This window comes from Nicotiana tabacum, chromosome 22 (genome assembly GCF_000715075.1).
Source record: "Nicotiana tabacum cultivar K326 chromosome 22, ASM71507v2, whole genome shotgun sequence".
In the NCBI taxonomy this organism is placed as follows: domain Eukaryota; kingdom Viridiplantae; phylum Streptophyta; class Magnoliopsida; order Solanales; family Solanaceae; genus Nicotiana; species Nicotiana tabacum.
Window position 1 is genome coordinate 51,939,833 of NC_134101.1, and position 16,318 is coordinate 51,956,150.

A 16,318-nucleotide genomic window follows, 5' to 3' on the forward strand; every position below is an offset into this window, starting at 1 on the left:
TTCTTTCCTTTTTGACTTGACTAGTATGTCGTCTATGTAGACTTCCATTATTATGTCGAGCTGGACGTTGAACATCCTCATCACCAACCTTTGGTAAGTTGCACCTGCATTTTTCAGTCCGAAAGGCATGACCTTGTAGTAGTATGTTCCCTGGTAAGTGACAAATGTGGTTTTCTCCTGATCTTCTTCTTCCATAAGGATTTGATTGTAGCCTTAATAGGCGTCCAAGAAGCTTAGTAGTTCATGCCCAGCCATTGAGTCGATGAGTTGGTCGATGTGGGATAATGGGAACAAATCCTTAGGGTATGCTTTGTTCAAATCTGTGAAATACACGCAGATCTGCCATTTCCCATTCTTCTTTTTCACTATTACCACGTTGGCGACCCATTGGGGATACTTTGACTCATTGATGGAGCTATTTTCCAATAGTTTCTCCACCTCTTCTCGTACCGCATCATTAATCGCGGAGTTGAACTTATGCCTGACCTGCCTCACCGGGTGGGAGGGGGAATGGGTCAACATTTAGTTTATGCGTGGCGATTTCCTTTGGGATACCCTGCATATCTACATGGCTGAAAGCAAGCAAATCTGCGTTAATAGTTAAGAACTGACGGAATTTACCTAGTTCCTGAAGTTTGCAGCCGATGTAAGCTTTCTTGCTGTGATCATTGGTGTCTAATTGAATGGGGTCGAGGTCTTCTATACTCGATTCCGTAGCTTCCACCATATCAGGGTATCTGATGACGTCTTTGCTATCATCACATATCAACCTCGACCCTGCTGATTGCTATGCCTCTTCTCCTTGGTCCTTTTTTTATTGAGTGGCCGTGTAGTCTAAGGCGATGAGGTAACATTCTTGGGATCTGCATTGTTCCCTTTGTATGCTGAATATGCCCCACAGAGTCGGGAATTTGATGATTTGGTATAAGCTGGAGGGGATGACCCTCAGGTGTGTATCCATGGTCGCCTTATTATGGCATTGTACGCTGTGTCTTGGTCCATGATGTGGAACATGATTTCCAAAGTGACGCCACCGGCCAGAATGAGGAACGTAATTTCGCCTGACGTCCGCTCAACTGCATTGTTAAAACCAGTTAGTGTAATGCAACGCGGTATTATCTTAACTTCGAGTTTCATTTGTGCAAGTACTTGAGGATGGATAATGCACATGCCACTCCCATCGTCTACCATAATGCGTCTCGTATCGGTATCTAAAACTTGTAAAGTAATAACAAGGGCATCATAGTGAGGGAAAATCAAATTGTTGGTATCTGACTTATCGAAGATGATACTTTCTTCGGGTTCGTCGTACCGTTCGCGGGTGATCGACTATTTGAGCTTGTGGATAATGGTGAACTTTATGCTATTGATGGAAGCATCTTTGCCGCTATCGATGATCATGTGGACAGTGCAGGTTGGTGAGGTCGATTTCGGCGGCCCTTGATGTTGTTCGTGCCTTCTAGAAAAGTTGTTCCTTCCTTGGTCACACAACAACTCTTTGAGGTGTCCCTGTCATAACATGTTTACAACCTCCTGTTTTAGGGCGATGCAATCTTCGGTTTTGTGCCCTCGTTCTTGATGGAACTCTCAAAGGGCATCCAATTTGCTGGTACTTGGATCTGACATCATCTTTTGTGGCCACCTCACCTTTATTCCGAGCTTCTCCAAGGCGTAGACTATTTTTGTAGGTGACACACAAAAGTTATGAGTGGGTGGTAAAAAAGGCGTACCTCTTTCGTTTCGGTGAGTCCCTGTCCTTTATCTAGGTGGGCCCTTTTCGTGGCGGGAGGATGATGTAATTGGCATTCTGACATATGGTAGATGTCATTCCTTGTTGGGTCACAGAGCTGCGAGGTCTCTTCGGGTATCATTTCTTCGATCTTTTCTGGATTCGGTTTGTACCGAGGTCAGTCGATGAGTAGGTCCGTTGAGGTCGTCCTCATCTGCTCGGACCTCGGCACAGTACGCATTGTGTATTTCATCCCAAGTAGTTGGAGGGTACTTCATGAGTCGACTTAACAGTTTCCTAGTCGCCCTCGACCCCTTCCTGCTCAACCCGTTCTGTAAGGTTGCGACTGACAACCCTTATGACACGTTCAGTAGGGTCATCCTTACTCGATTGAAACGGGCGAGAAAGTCCCTCAGTCCCTCTCCCGGAGACTGTTTAATGGCAAATATGTTGTTCACTCTTGCTTTGGCTTTCTTGGTCCCAGCATGGGCCATTACGAACTTGTCTGCCATCACTTCGAAAGTTTTAATGGAGCGTATGGGTAGTTGTGAATACCATGTCAACGCTCCTCCCGTAAGGGTCTCACCGAACTTTTTCAACAAAATGGAGGACACTTGTTCCTTGGCGAGATCATTGCCTTTCACGGTGGTGATGTAGTGAGTCACATGGTCTTCGGGGTCGGTCGTGCCATCATATATTTTTAGGTAGGGTGGCATTTTAAAGGTTTTTGGTATGGCATGTAGGGCGGCATCATCACTGTATGGATGCTCGACGAACCGACCGGCATCTCTCTTCAGCAAGAGCTTTGGGGTGCCCGGTATCTTATCAACCCTTTATTGGTATTCTCTCATTTGGTCCCGGAGTACTTTGTTGTCAATCTCCATTTCCTCCATCCTTTTCAAAATGGCTGCGAGAGCATCGTCACCTGCACTATTTATGACATTGTGAGTGATACCTATCATTGGAGGAGGAGGGAATTGGTTGTGCTGCTTGTCTGCTGGTTGTATAATGCAAGTCCTTGCATTTTCTGTAATTGTGTCACGAGAGGGCTTATGGAGGACGTTGGTTAGCATATCAATTAGCCAGGCCTCAAGGAGCTTTTTTACAGCTGGTAGTGTCTCCTCCACCACAGATATGGAGGTTCCCTTTGTTACACCTAGGTTTCAATGATGACAATAGTGCAAATTTAACTGTATCTATTTAATTACAGAAAATTAGGAGGGTGGTACTAATTCAAAGGAAGTCTTTTCGTAAAAGATATCAGAAAGGAAACAAGATCAAATGCAGCAAGGACAATGCTAAATCAAAGGATGTCAAGGCCATTAAAAAGGAAACAAGATCAAGTGCAGCCGCTATAGGAAGTCAGGCCCTACTTCAAGGATTGATTTGGAATATGGATATTCTGAAGACTGATCGATCAAGTCAAGCCACAAATCACTCCCTTGATTATGGATACAAAAAGGAAGAACGTAAATGACTCTAACCCATCTCTTGTGCAGGATTCGGAGGCACCCTTTTGGGTTAAATCTCTTAGAATATTTTGTGCCTCAATCAAGGATCAATCTGCAACGGCTACTCAAAACTCTCGTATAAGAAGATTGGCAGACTCAGGAATTCAATTACGCAACTCGCCACTATTTTCTATGTCTTCCTAGTTCTTAGTACAAACATTGTACTCCTAAGTTTACTAGTGTCTCAAAAGATAGGAAGTGTTAGGAAGCAAATCAAGAGTTGTGTCAAGCTTATAAAACATTGTTGCTGAAAATCGTTGGTGGTAAATGATCCATAAAACCACTTCTACTGTAACCAATTATTGAAGATCTAAGAGAACCCTTGTGACCCAAGGGAACTGGATGTAGGTACCACACCGGTACTGAACCAGTATAAAACTCCTATGTTCTCAGTTTTTAAATTCCTTGCAATTTTGCTTTTCTTCGTCAATCAAACCTATTGATAAAAAGAAGTCGACTAAATCTCTTCTAAGTCAACCAAGTTTTTTAATTAGTTACAATTCACCCCCTCTTGAACTTTCAATTGGTATCAGAAAAAGGATCACGAACTTTGCTTAACAACAAGTGAGGAAAAGATCATGGGATCAAATATAGTCGTTGGAGCACTATTCCAAGAAGGAACTTCTCAAGTACGACCTCCTTACTTCAATGGTCAGCACTTCTCTCATTGGAAAGTGCGCATCGAGACCTACACTATGTCATATGACATTAAAGTTTGGCACGTGATCAAAAAGGGAAATCTTCCAATTCCTCCAAAGAAGGATGACAATGGTCAAATCATAGTATCATCTGATCCTCTTGATTTAAATGATTACACTGAAGAACAATCAGCCGTCATTCAAATGAATGCTAAGGCAAAAAATATGTAGTACAATGCTATCAACGAAGAAGAATATTAAAAGATATCAAGATGTGAAACTGCAAAGGAAATGTGGGATAAGTTAGAGGTCACATATAAAGGAACCAACAAAGTGAAAGAAACAAGGATCAATCTTCTAGTTCGAGACTATGAATTATTTCAAATGAAGGATGGAGAATCAGTAGAGGAAATGTTTTGCAGGTTCAGTAAAATCCTTGGAGAATTAAAATCATTTGGTAGACCAATCAAAAATGGAGAACATGTCAGAAAAATTCTAAGAAGTCTTCCCACGATTTGGCAACCCAAAGCCATTGCTTTGGAATATCAGGATCTTGACAAAATATCCTATGATGAACTTAGAGGTGATCTAATTACGTTTGAGAAAACACACTTAGACAGGCAAGTTCAACAAGAAAAGAAGAAGACAGTTGCATTCAAAGCAGCCGTAGCTGAATCAAAAAATAAAGAAGAAGAAGGAGGAGGAGAGCAAGATGAGAACATAACTATGCTTTCCAAAGTTGTAACAAGCATGATGAAGAAGAACAGAAACGACAAAAGATGTAAATGAAATTTTAGAAAATGGAAGATGAACAATGATAATGAAAAAAATGTCGAAAGATTCTACGATTGTGAAAAACATGGACACATCCAAGCTGAATGCCCTGAACTGAAAAAGAAACTAAGCAGGAACTTTCAAAAGAAGAAATCCTTTGGAGCTTGGAGTGATGAAGAAGAATCTGATCACGAAGAAATCGCCAACATGTGCTTCATCCCCATCAAAGAAGATAGCGATGAAGACTCAGGTGAACTTGGTCTCATGGCAGACGAAGGAACAAGTGAGGTACAACTTCCTACATGTCCTAACTGTCATGAACTCCAAGAATTTTTTGATATTGCTCTTCATATATTGAGAAAGTTTTGAATGAACTTTGAAAAATCCAAAGAGAAAAAAAAGACTGGGCTTTGAAGTTGGAAGTACGTGAAATTGAGAGAGATATGCTTCAAGATGAAGTTAATGAACTTCAACTTCAACTGAAAGGGTTACGAAAATCCACCAATCATAGTTCAGTTAGATCAAATCAGTTTGCTCCTCATAAATCTCCGACTAGAACTAGACATCTTTCTGCATGTACTCATTGTGGCAAAAATAGGCACAACACTAACCATTACAGGATTAGAATCAGAGGAGAAAAAGCCTATGAAAATACTAATAACCCCTCCTGTTTTTACTGCAGAAAACTCGGTCATAGCTCTAACCATTGTAGGTTTAAGAACAACAGGAGATGGGACTGGTGACCCAAGCCCTCTAGTCAAGCTAATACTCAGAGCACTAACTATTCAGGACCCAAGCAGGCTTGGGTACCTAAAAACAAGTAATTATTTTTGCAGGAACAGCGCAAGAAGAATCGAAAAGGTAAATGGTATCTTGATAGCGTGTGTTCCAGATATATGACTGGTGACAAACAACTGTTCAAGACAGTCACCAAATAATATAGAGGAACTGTCACTTTTGAAGACAAATCAAAAGGGAATGTAATTGGAGTTGGAAGAGTCCCTCTCAGCTCAACATGTGATGTAGACGAAGTATACCTGGTTGATGAACTTGGTTACAATCTTCTCAGTATCAGTTAACTATGTGACAATGACTATGAGGTTCATTTTAAAAAGCATGGTTGGTTTATTGAAGATGAATTAGGTAAAGTTATTCTTTCTAGGAATAGAGACATGAATGTCTATACTATCAGTAACATAGATAGTCTTGATAATCAAATTTGTCTAGCTTCTATGATTGATGATCCCTAGGTATGGGATAAAAAGCTTGGCCATGCTAGCATGCATACAATTCAAAAACTTTCCAAACGGGATATTATCATTGGTCTTCCAAAACTAGATTTTTCAAAAGATCAAATTTGTGATGCATGTCAATTAGGAAAACAAACTCATTCATCTTTTAAAATCAAAAATATTGTTTCTACTACTAAACCTCTTCAACTCTTGCATATGGATTTGTTTGGTCCAACTATAACTGCTAGTATTGGTGGTAGAAAATATGCTTTTGTTATCGTAGATGATTTTTCTTATTTCACTTGGGTTATTTTTCTGAACCATAAAGATGAAGCTCTAAGGAATTTTGAAGTCTTATGTAAGAAGGTACAACGCGAAAAGGGATATTACATTTCTACTATCAGAAGTGACCATGGAGGAAAGTTCGAAAGCAGAGCCTTTGAAAACTTCTGTAATGATCAAGGAATCTCTCACAACTTCTCTTCTCCAAGATCACTTCAACAAAATGGAGTGGTAGAACGTAAGAACAGAACTTTGCAGGACATGACAAGAACCATGATTGTGGAAAACTCTCTCCCTTACCACTTCTGGGCAGAAGCTGTAAGCACAACATGTCATATCATTAATAGATGTATAATTTGACCCATTATTAAAAAGAATCCATATGAACTATGGAATGGTAAGAAATCCAACATCAGTTATTTCCACCCATTTGGCTGCAAATGCTTCATTCACAACAATAGAAAAAAATAATTTGGGTAAGTTTGATCAAAAAAGCGACGAAGGTATTTTTCTCGGATACTCTCCCTCAAGTAGAGCATATAGAGTATTCAATAAAAGAACTTTATGTATTGAGGAATTCATTCATGTTGTTTTTGTGGATACTAACCCTCGCTTGAGGAGTGAAAAAGTTCCTGAAGGTGAGAAAATCTCTATTGTCCCAAAGTTTGTTGTTACAAGAAAAGACAATCACGATCAGGCGACCAATCAACAAAATCAGTCAAATGAGGAGCATATTGAAGTCCAGGAACTATCTTCTGCTGAACAGTCAACCATTGTGGAAAAGGAGCCAGTCACAAGTGTTCCAAATGAATGCAAAAGTGAACCTGGATATCCCCATAAGTTCATCATTGTAAATCCACAAGAAGGTATCACTACCAGAAGATCTCAGAAGCTCAACTCTCACATGGCCTTAATATCACAACTTGATCAAAAAAAGGTTGATGAAGCTCTTAAAGTTGACTACTGGGTCAAAGCCATAAAAGATGAACTTGATCAATTTGAAATAAATAAAGTGTGGGAATTGGTTCCAAAACTATCAAATGCTTCCATTGTAGGAACTAAATGGATTTTCAGAAATAAGCTGAATGAATCTAGTCAAGTAGTTCATAAAAGCAAGGTTAGTTGCTCAAGGTTACTCTCAGCAAGAGGGAATCAACTACGATGAAACATTTGCACCAGTAGCAAGATTAGAATCTATTCGAATACTACTTATTTTTGCTGCTCATAAAGGATTCAGGCTATTTCAAATGGATGTAAAAAGTGCCTTCCTAAATAGATATATCTCTAAAGAAGTATACGTGAAACAACCTCCTGGCTTTGTAAGCAAAAACTTCCCAAACCATGTATTCAAGCCGTCAAAAGCTTTATACGGACTCAAGCAAGCCCCTCGAACCTGGTATGAAAGACTAAGCTCTTTTCTTCTAAATCAAGATTTCAAACAAGGTAATATCGACACAACCTTATTTATTAAGCGTTCAAATTCAGGTAATCTTATTACTCAAGTTTATGTAGATGATATTATTTTTGGAAGTCCTAAATCTGTATTGTGTGAAGAATTTGGTCATATCATGAAAGGAGAATTCGAAATGAGCATGATGGGAGAGCTAACTTTCTTTCTTGGATTGCAAATCAAACAATCTCCCAAAGGAATTTTTATTAGCCAAACCAAGTACATCAAGGAACTCATAAAGAAGTTTGGAATGGAGAATGCAAAGCCTATTGGAACTCCAATGAGTCCAACAACTACACTTGAAGATGACAAGAATGGAAAAAGTATGGATGAAACAATGTATAGAGGAATGATTGGATCTTTACTATAACTCATAGCTAGTCGACCAGATATAATGTTCAGAGTGTATAGGTGTGCAAGATTTTAGTTGGCTCCAAAGGAATCTTATCTGACTGCAGTTAAACATATTATTAGACATCTCATCAGGACCACTGAATTAGGATCATGGTGTGCTCATTCCAACAATTTTTATTTAAAAGTTTTTCAGATGCAGATTTTGCAGGTGATAGGATTGACAGGAAAAGTACTAGTGGCACATGCCAATTGTTGGAGAATGCTCTAATTTCATGGCATAGCAAGAAACAAAATTGTGTTACCTTGTCAACTACTGAAGTAGAATAATTAGCAATTGGAACCTGTTGTACACAAGTTCTTTAGATCATGCATCAACTTCTCGATTATGATTTATATCTTACCTCTACTCTTATTTTCTGTGATAATACAAGTGCTATATGTCTGTCAAAAAATTATGTGCATCATTCTAGGGCAAAACATATAGAAATTAAGCATCATTTTATTCGTGATCATATTGCAAAAGGTGATATTTTGTTAGAGTTCATTAGTACTGAGTTTCAACTTGCTGATCTTTTTACAAAATCGCTTTTGGAAGAAAGATTTTGTCTACTGCGTAAAAAGATTGGTATTATGTCTATTATGTAAAAAATCTTTCGTATCTTTGTAAAATATTTTCCCTCTTTTTTTTAGTTTACTTAATTGATGAGCATATTAATTTGATGTGAGTGCTATTATTACTCTTCCATTGGTGCCGCCGAAGCAACTCCTCAGAAGCGTCACTTCAATCTGAACCTGCCATTTCCTCTAATCGATACAACCTTTCAATCTTCCAAAAGCCTAGATAAGTACACCCATCCTCTCTCATTATCCATCACGTCTCACAAATTTCTCTACCATGACTAAGAGAAACCTCTTATCCTCCACTGCTACAAGACGAAGCAGACGATTTCAAAAAACCCAAAATCCTAAAAAAATCATCGACCATGAATCATCTCTTGATTCAGACTTCCTAAAAACCGATAATAAAAGCAGTGACTCATCGGAGGATCTCCCCATTAGCCAGAAAAAGGCAGGAAAAAGACCTATGGAGCAAATACCCAAAAGGCCTGCATGCAAGAAAAGGAAGGTGGAAAGCACAAATTTTGGGCTAAAGGATAAAGTGAACTTCTATGGACCAAGTGAGAAATCAAGGTTTGAGTCTTATAAGTATAAATCTATGGCTTATGGACGCTCTGTAAGTCTCTCTCTTATGAAAAATTTGCACTGTGATGTGATTTCTATCTTTGATTTTCAACGTCTTTCTCCTTTGTTTGATACTGTTGGAAATTATGTGTATGAAGAACCTATGAGGATGTTTTATGCAAATCTGTTTGTTAATGACAAAGATGACTTGGATTCAATTGTTTTAGGCACTCAGATTATTCTTGATTCCTATCAATTTGAGAAGATCTTTTCTTCTAAGTTTCATGGTTATGATGTTTTTTTGCAAAACTCCTGGCCTAAAGACGTTGAAGTTTCTTTAGAAGAGGCAAAAACTTTTCTGTCTGAAAACCCTCCTGACATTGGTCCTAAAATTCTTAAGTTTGAACACCGCGTATTAGTCCACATGATCGTTATTACTCTACGTCCTAGGACTGAGTCTCTCAGCACTTTGACTACTAAGAATATCTTTGTTCTTTGTTGTCTTATGAACAATAAAAGGCTTGACTGGTTTGTGTGGATTCATCAGTATATGCTTGAAAGCATCATAGATATATCCTCTTATGCTGCTTGTTTACCTTATGGCTTGCTCATCTCACATATTCTTGAGGTCATGAAGGTTGATTTGGAACCTTTCTCACCTAAGCACATTACAAGCACCTATGATAAGACAACCTTTACTATGATGGGTTACACTCTAAGTGACGATGGATGGGTCAGACGTGCCAAGGTTGAAAGCGCTCCAGTACAGGTTAAGGCACCCACTGAACCAACAGAGACTCAGTCGACTGCTACCAATAACCTACATCAGATTCAGCAAGGTCTAGATGGGGTAAAAATCATGCTCATTGCAATGAAAGAACAGGTGGACAAGATCAGGGAAGTCACCAAAGAAACAGGTACAGATGTGGTTAAGCTCAGGATGGACATGGGAGTCACAAGGAGGCAAGGAATCAGGACATTCAACTCCATGACAGAAAAGATGGACAAAATCACCAAAGAAGTTGAAACCTCCTATGACTCCTTATGCACCAAAGTGATCAATACCCTGAAGTACTTTCTGGGGAGGAACTAAGGCAGTTGTTTGTGTGTTTAAAACAATCTTTTTGCTCGTTGTTTGTTTTTGTTTTGTTAATTACTTTTGCCTTGGTATGTAAGAACCATCACCATGTGCCTCTGCTGAAGGCATAACCTCTGCTACTCTAACTACTATGTTCATTATCTGCACTTGCTTCTTTCTTTTTGATTGATGTCAAAGAAGGAGAAACGTGATGAGTAAAACAAAGCAACAACTCAGGGGGAGCAACACTTCAGTTTACATGGTAACAACTCACTTCAGTTTACATGGTAGCAACTCAGTGGGAGCAGGCACTTTAAGATATGAAAGGGAAGTATACTATGTTTACTCTTTTTGATTGTCATCATCAAAAAAGGGAGATTGTTACACCTAGGTTTCAATGATGACAATAGTGCAAATTTAACCGTATCTATTTAATTGCAGAAAATTAGGAGGGTGGTACTAATTCAAAGGAAGTATTTTCATTAAAGATATTAGAAAGGAAATAAGATCAAATGTAGCAAGGACAATGCTAAATCAAAGGATTCAAGGCCATAAAAAAGGAAATAAGATCAAGTACAGTCGCTATAGGAAGTCAGGTCCTACTTCAAGGAATGATTTGGAATCTGGAGATTCTGAAGACTGATCGATCAAGTCAAGCCACAAATCACTCCCTTGATTATGGATACGAAAAGGAAGGACGTCAATCTGCAACGGCTACTCAAAACTCTCGTATAAGAAGATTGGCAGACTCAAGAATTTAATTACGCAACTCACCACTATTTTCTATGTCTTCCTAGTTCTTAGTACAAACATTGTATTCCTAAGTTTACTAGTGTCTCGAAAGATAGGAAGTGTTAAGAAGCAAATCAAGAGTTGTGTCAAGCTTATAAAACATTGCTACTGAAAATTGTTGGTGGTAAACGATCCATAAAACCACTGCTACTGTAACCAACTATTAAAGATCTAAAAGAACCCTTGTGACCCAAGAAAAATAGATGTAGGTACCACACCGGTTCTGAACCAGTATAAAACTCCTATGTTCTCAGTTTTTAAATTCCTTGCAATTTACTTTTCTTCGTCAATCAAACCTGCTGTTAAAAAGAAGTCGACTAAGTCTCTTCTAAGTCGACCAAGTTTTTTAATTAGTTACAATTCACCCCCTCTTGTACTTTCACCCTTACCAAGAGATTTTGTGATGCTGCAGTGAGGAGGTGGTGACCCATCTCGTCTAGGGGAGGCATTGGGCATTGCTTCTCCGTCTGCTGTTTCACAGCTCTCATTGATGACATTCATGAGGTTGGTTGGGAGGTCACTTATTATTTTCGTCCTTTTTTATTTATTACATGCCATATGGGATTCGCGCACACAAAGAAAGGAGATCTTGTTCTTGTTTTTTTTTTACGTTAGTGATCCGTGTTAGTTATAGATCTAGAAGAAACTAAAAATTTAACTAGGAAATCCCCACAAACGGCACCAAATTGTTTGACCAAAAACAATACTCCCTCTGTTTTAATTTATGTGAACCCATTTGACTGGGCACGAAGTTTAAAAAAAGAGAAGATTTTTGAACTTGTGGTGTAAAATGAGGCACATATATTTTGTGTTGCTATAAATCATTGCATAAAGGTAAATTATTTCCAAATAGGGAAAGAGTTCATTCTTTTTGGCACAGACTAAAAAGAAAATATGTTCACATAAATTAAAACGGAGGGAGTATAACTTTCGGCTAAATCAATTGTATTTATATGATGAAAGGTTAAACTTAGTTAATAATAACATCTCTAGATATGAGTTCCGATGATGTGGCTAACATTAAATAGATCTGGTGGTGGATAGATAACATGCATTAAATATTCTAAAAAGTATGAGCAATAATGGAGGAATATTAGCAATAAATAACAATAAATGACATTAAGTAAATAGGAGAAGTGATTCACCCAATAAAGGATGAATTAGATGATTGTTACTCTTGACAATGATGAGCGACAAACAAATTCTAGAATGTTCGAATTATTCTCGGATCTGATGGAAAAGTATGGAATAATACGAACATGAATCTTGATGAAAATGTGATGTTTATGTCTTTATAAGAGAGAGAATCTTTTATCAAAAGTCTACTCTTATCAAATGAATGTCACATGCCCCATATCACTATCTCTTTTTCGATATATATGAGACATACCCCTAACAAACCCTAATAGTATAAGTGCAGAGAATATCCACTAGAATATTCTCTTTAATATCCCATTTTGAAAACCAGCCGTTAAGGCTCTGCTAAAGGTATCTGATCTCGTCCGTTGTTGACACCACATACCTTGCTGCTTCCTCGTCAACCTTGACTGACCCATTCCTTAGCGCTTTATTGCCCTAAAATATTTTAAGGCAGATTTCGACATATACACATAGGACCCAAAGTTTGGGTCTTATGAGTTTGTAGAAATTCCAAGACTTCAATTCCTTTTCTAAAGTTATGTTTATTTTCAAGCAACGTCGATTTTTTTACAAAATTAACTTCTAAAAAGTATATAAATATGTATTAATTGAATGTTTTGGACGAAACTGTGCAGCCCGTTGTAGAAGGATGTCTCAGCCATTGTTTATATCTTTGCTTATATAATCCGAGTACTGACTCGTGAAATAAATCCTTCGGTGATTATAATTTTTTTTATAATTGTTACGAACTTAGTATATAAATCTAAGGGTCCGGATTTGCTCCAGTAATATTCAATTCCCCCTTAAATTCTTGCCATCTGTCTAATAGAAAATTAATGGCTTGGATTTACTTTGGGTACTAAAAAGAATTAAATAGAATTTTCTTTAAAATTTTTTATTAACTCTAGTTAAGCTGACTGCAACGATGCAGTAAATTTTCTTCTCAGTTGTCAACTATGAATAGAAATCTTGTAATGATACACCAAAATCCTTTTATTTATTTTTTCAAAAACTTAACATAGAACATTTATATTTACAAAATAAAAAGTAAAGAAAGAAACTTAAATTTTTTTTCTGGAATCTTCTACTCGATAATACACAATAATGCATTCTCTTATAAAATTTAAAAATTATTGACATCTTTTAGTAATTAATCTTACTGCAATAACTAGCTTAATTGTTTTTAAATTAACTTTATTTGGTAAGAATGAGCACTATTTGCTTTTTAGGAGTGCTTGAATATTTACTGTATCGTTGCAGTCACCTTAACTAGAGTTAATAATTCTTTTAAAAATGTTCTGCATTTAATTGTTTTTAGTACCCAAAGTGAATCCAAGCCATTAATTTTCTACTAGACATATGGCAAGAATCTAAGGGGGAATTGAATATTACTGGACTTAAAATCACTGGAGCAAATCCGGACCCGTTATACACCTCCCTCCGTTTTAATCTATGCGAACCCATTTAATTGAACACGGAGTTTAATAAAACAGAGAAGATTTTTGAACTTGCGGTGTAAAATGAGACACATATATTTTGTGTGGCTATAAATCATTGCATAAAGGTAAATTGTTTCCAAATAAGAAAAGAGGTCATTCTTTTTTACACGGATTAAAAAAAAATAAGTTCACATAAATTAAAACGGATGGAGTAATATTTTATCTATATATATAATATAATTTTTCGATGAAAGATGATCAATTGACCACCCTTCGAATAATGTAGCTTCACCTGTATAGAACGATGTCGTCATGGGCGAATCCATGATTTAAATCCTATGGGTCCAACTTTTAAAAATTTTAGCATCGAACCCATTATATATTTTAAGCTATGGGTTCATATTTACTATTTTTGTAATTTTAATAAATTTTTACATATAAATTTTTATACCGCGTCAAAAATTATACTTAAGTTAACAAGTACACAATGCACTACATCCGCCCCTTCCGCCCCTGGCTGTAGTGATTTTCCTTTTCAAAAATCTACCACATCTTTCCATTTTCCTGCAACTCCAAGTAATAATTTCTCCCAACATGCAAAACAACAATTGGGACAAAAATGAGTTTGGGAACTGCGAATTAGCCTGGGACTTGTGTCCAAAGAAAAAAAAATTGAATTGAGACCAACGAAATGTTAACACTGATTTTGAATAATTATAGGCCAAAAAAAGAAAATTTTACTCAACCAATTCTATAGGATTTTCCCTTTTTACTGTAGCAGTACTGATTTCGGGTCTTCGACCCTAGATTTTTCATGCACATATAAATCAAGGTAAGTATTTCGAAAATACTATTTTCAGTCTTATCTTCATGCATTTGACGAGTGATACGTGCATGAACTATGTGAATGTGTAGATATTAAGGAATATATATAGAGCCCAATAGGTTAAGAACTACGATTTCATTTCATTGGTTACTTGTAAATAACAAATGCGTACATAACAAACATGGAAATTAATTAATGATAACAGCAATGTTATACATGCTAATTAAAGCCAACAATCTTTTTCTTGAAAATAATGCAAGTCCTCGCATGTTTTTGAGTTCATGCAAACTTAAGAAACTAGCTAACAATATTAGTGATGTCCGCCAATTCCACCACCAAAACCACCTCCAACTCCCCCACCAAATCCACCTCCAAATCCACCATATTTGCCAAAGCCTCCTCCAATTTCTCCTCCTTCACCACCGCCAACTCCTCCACCAATGCCACCACCTTTGCCAATTCCGCCTCCGATGCCACCACCCTTGCCAAATCCGCCTCCAGAACCACCACCAATACCACCACCTTTGCCAAATCCGCCTCCAATTCCTCCTCCTTTGCCAAATCCGCCTCCAATTCCTCCTCCTGCTCCATTGCTATCTCCTCCACCATTTCCAATTCCACCTCCAATGCCTCCACCTTTACCGAATCCTCCGCCTACACCACTGCCAATGATTCCACCTTTGCCGATGCAATCTCCACTAATGCCTCCACCTTTGCCGATACCTCCTCCAATGCCACCACCCTTTCCAAATCCTCCTCCAACACCACTACCAAATCCACCACCTTTACCAAATCCTCCTCCTACGCCACCAACTCCGCTTCCTTTGCCAAAGCCACCGCCAACTCCACCTCCAATACCACCAGCCTTACCAATGCCTCCACCTATTCCTCCTCCATTTCCAAATCCTGCACCACCTAAACCACTTCCACTTCCAATACCGCCACCAAATCCACCACCATACCCCGCTCCAAACGCACCACCAAATCCACCACCCTTACCAATCCAGAAAAACTTCTCATCAACAACATCTTTCACATTTCTCGCAAGAACCATATTACTTCCCACGAGGACATGAAAGCAAACCAATGCTAACACACCTATCCTCATTCCTCGGCCTATCATCTTCAAGGAATTCATGTGAAATGACGTGACCTTTTTTTTTCTCTCTCTCTCTATTTTCGGTCACTGCCTTATATGCAAATAGCATGAAGAGCTAAACGGCTTTATATACTTGTGTATTCTTATGTGGTACTTCACATTCTTACTCTAGCTAGCATTGATGCGCTTTAAATATATAGCTTCAACTTCTACCCGTTAGCCGCACTGTAGATGCTGAAACAATTATGGAACTTGTATCAATGTGTGTTTATTCGCCTGTCAATTCTGCATAATGGCATAGAAGTGCCGTTCTTTCAGTTTACAGTTACACTTTGCAATAAAGAATACAACTTTATTTTTATTGCAATATAGTATAATTAGTCAACTACTTTACAATATAGTGTACAAATAATGGAGTGGATAACAATAAATTTGTTCCGTTTGGATCTCTTCGCACCGTAAGAATTTATTTCGCGGGGTGAAAAACTAGTGGGGAGTGGTGGCTTCTGTTAATGGTCGATCAAGTTACAGTTCACTCTCTGATCAAAGAGCATTTATACTTGTTTGTCACATTTTATTTGAACAATAATTTTGCTTTCCAAAAGTGCTAGCTATACCTTTACTTCCATTTTTATTTGAACAATAATTTTATTTTTTCATAAGTGCTAGGAGAGTAGCTTCTTGATTTCTTGCTTGCTTGTAATTAATCATGATCTAAGTCGTTTCAATCCTCCCTCTAGACATGTAAATGAGAAATTCTTGAATATTTAAGAACATCATATTCAAACAAAT

General features: G+C 37.8%; 1 protein-coding gene across 1 annotated transcript; it reads right to left on the reverse strand.

The window, feature by feature from the left end:
• Positions 1 to 14,545: 14,545 nt before the first annotated feature.
• Positions 14,546 to 15,644, reverse strand: LOC107761575 (uncharacterized). Its single transcript, XM_016579810.2, has one exon. It carries the CDS (start codon positions 15,563 to 15,565, stop codon positions 14,738 to 14,740), a length of 828 nt encoding a protein of 275 aa, XP_016435296.2. The 5' UTR covers positions 15,566 to 15,644; the 3' UTR covers positions 14,546 to 14,737.
• Between the last annotated feature and the right edge of the window lie 674 nt (positions 15,645 to 16,318).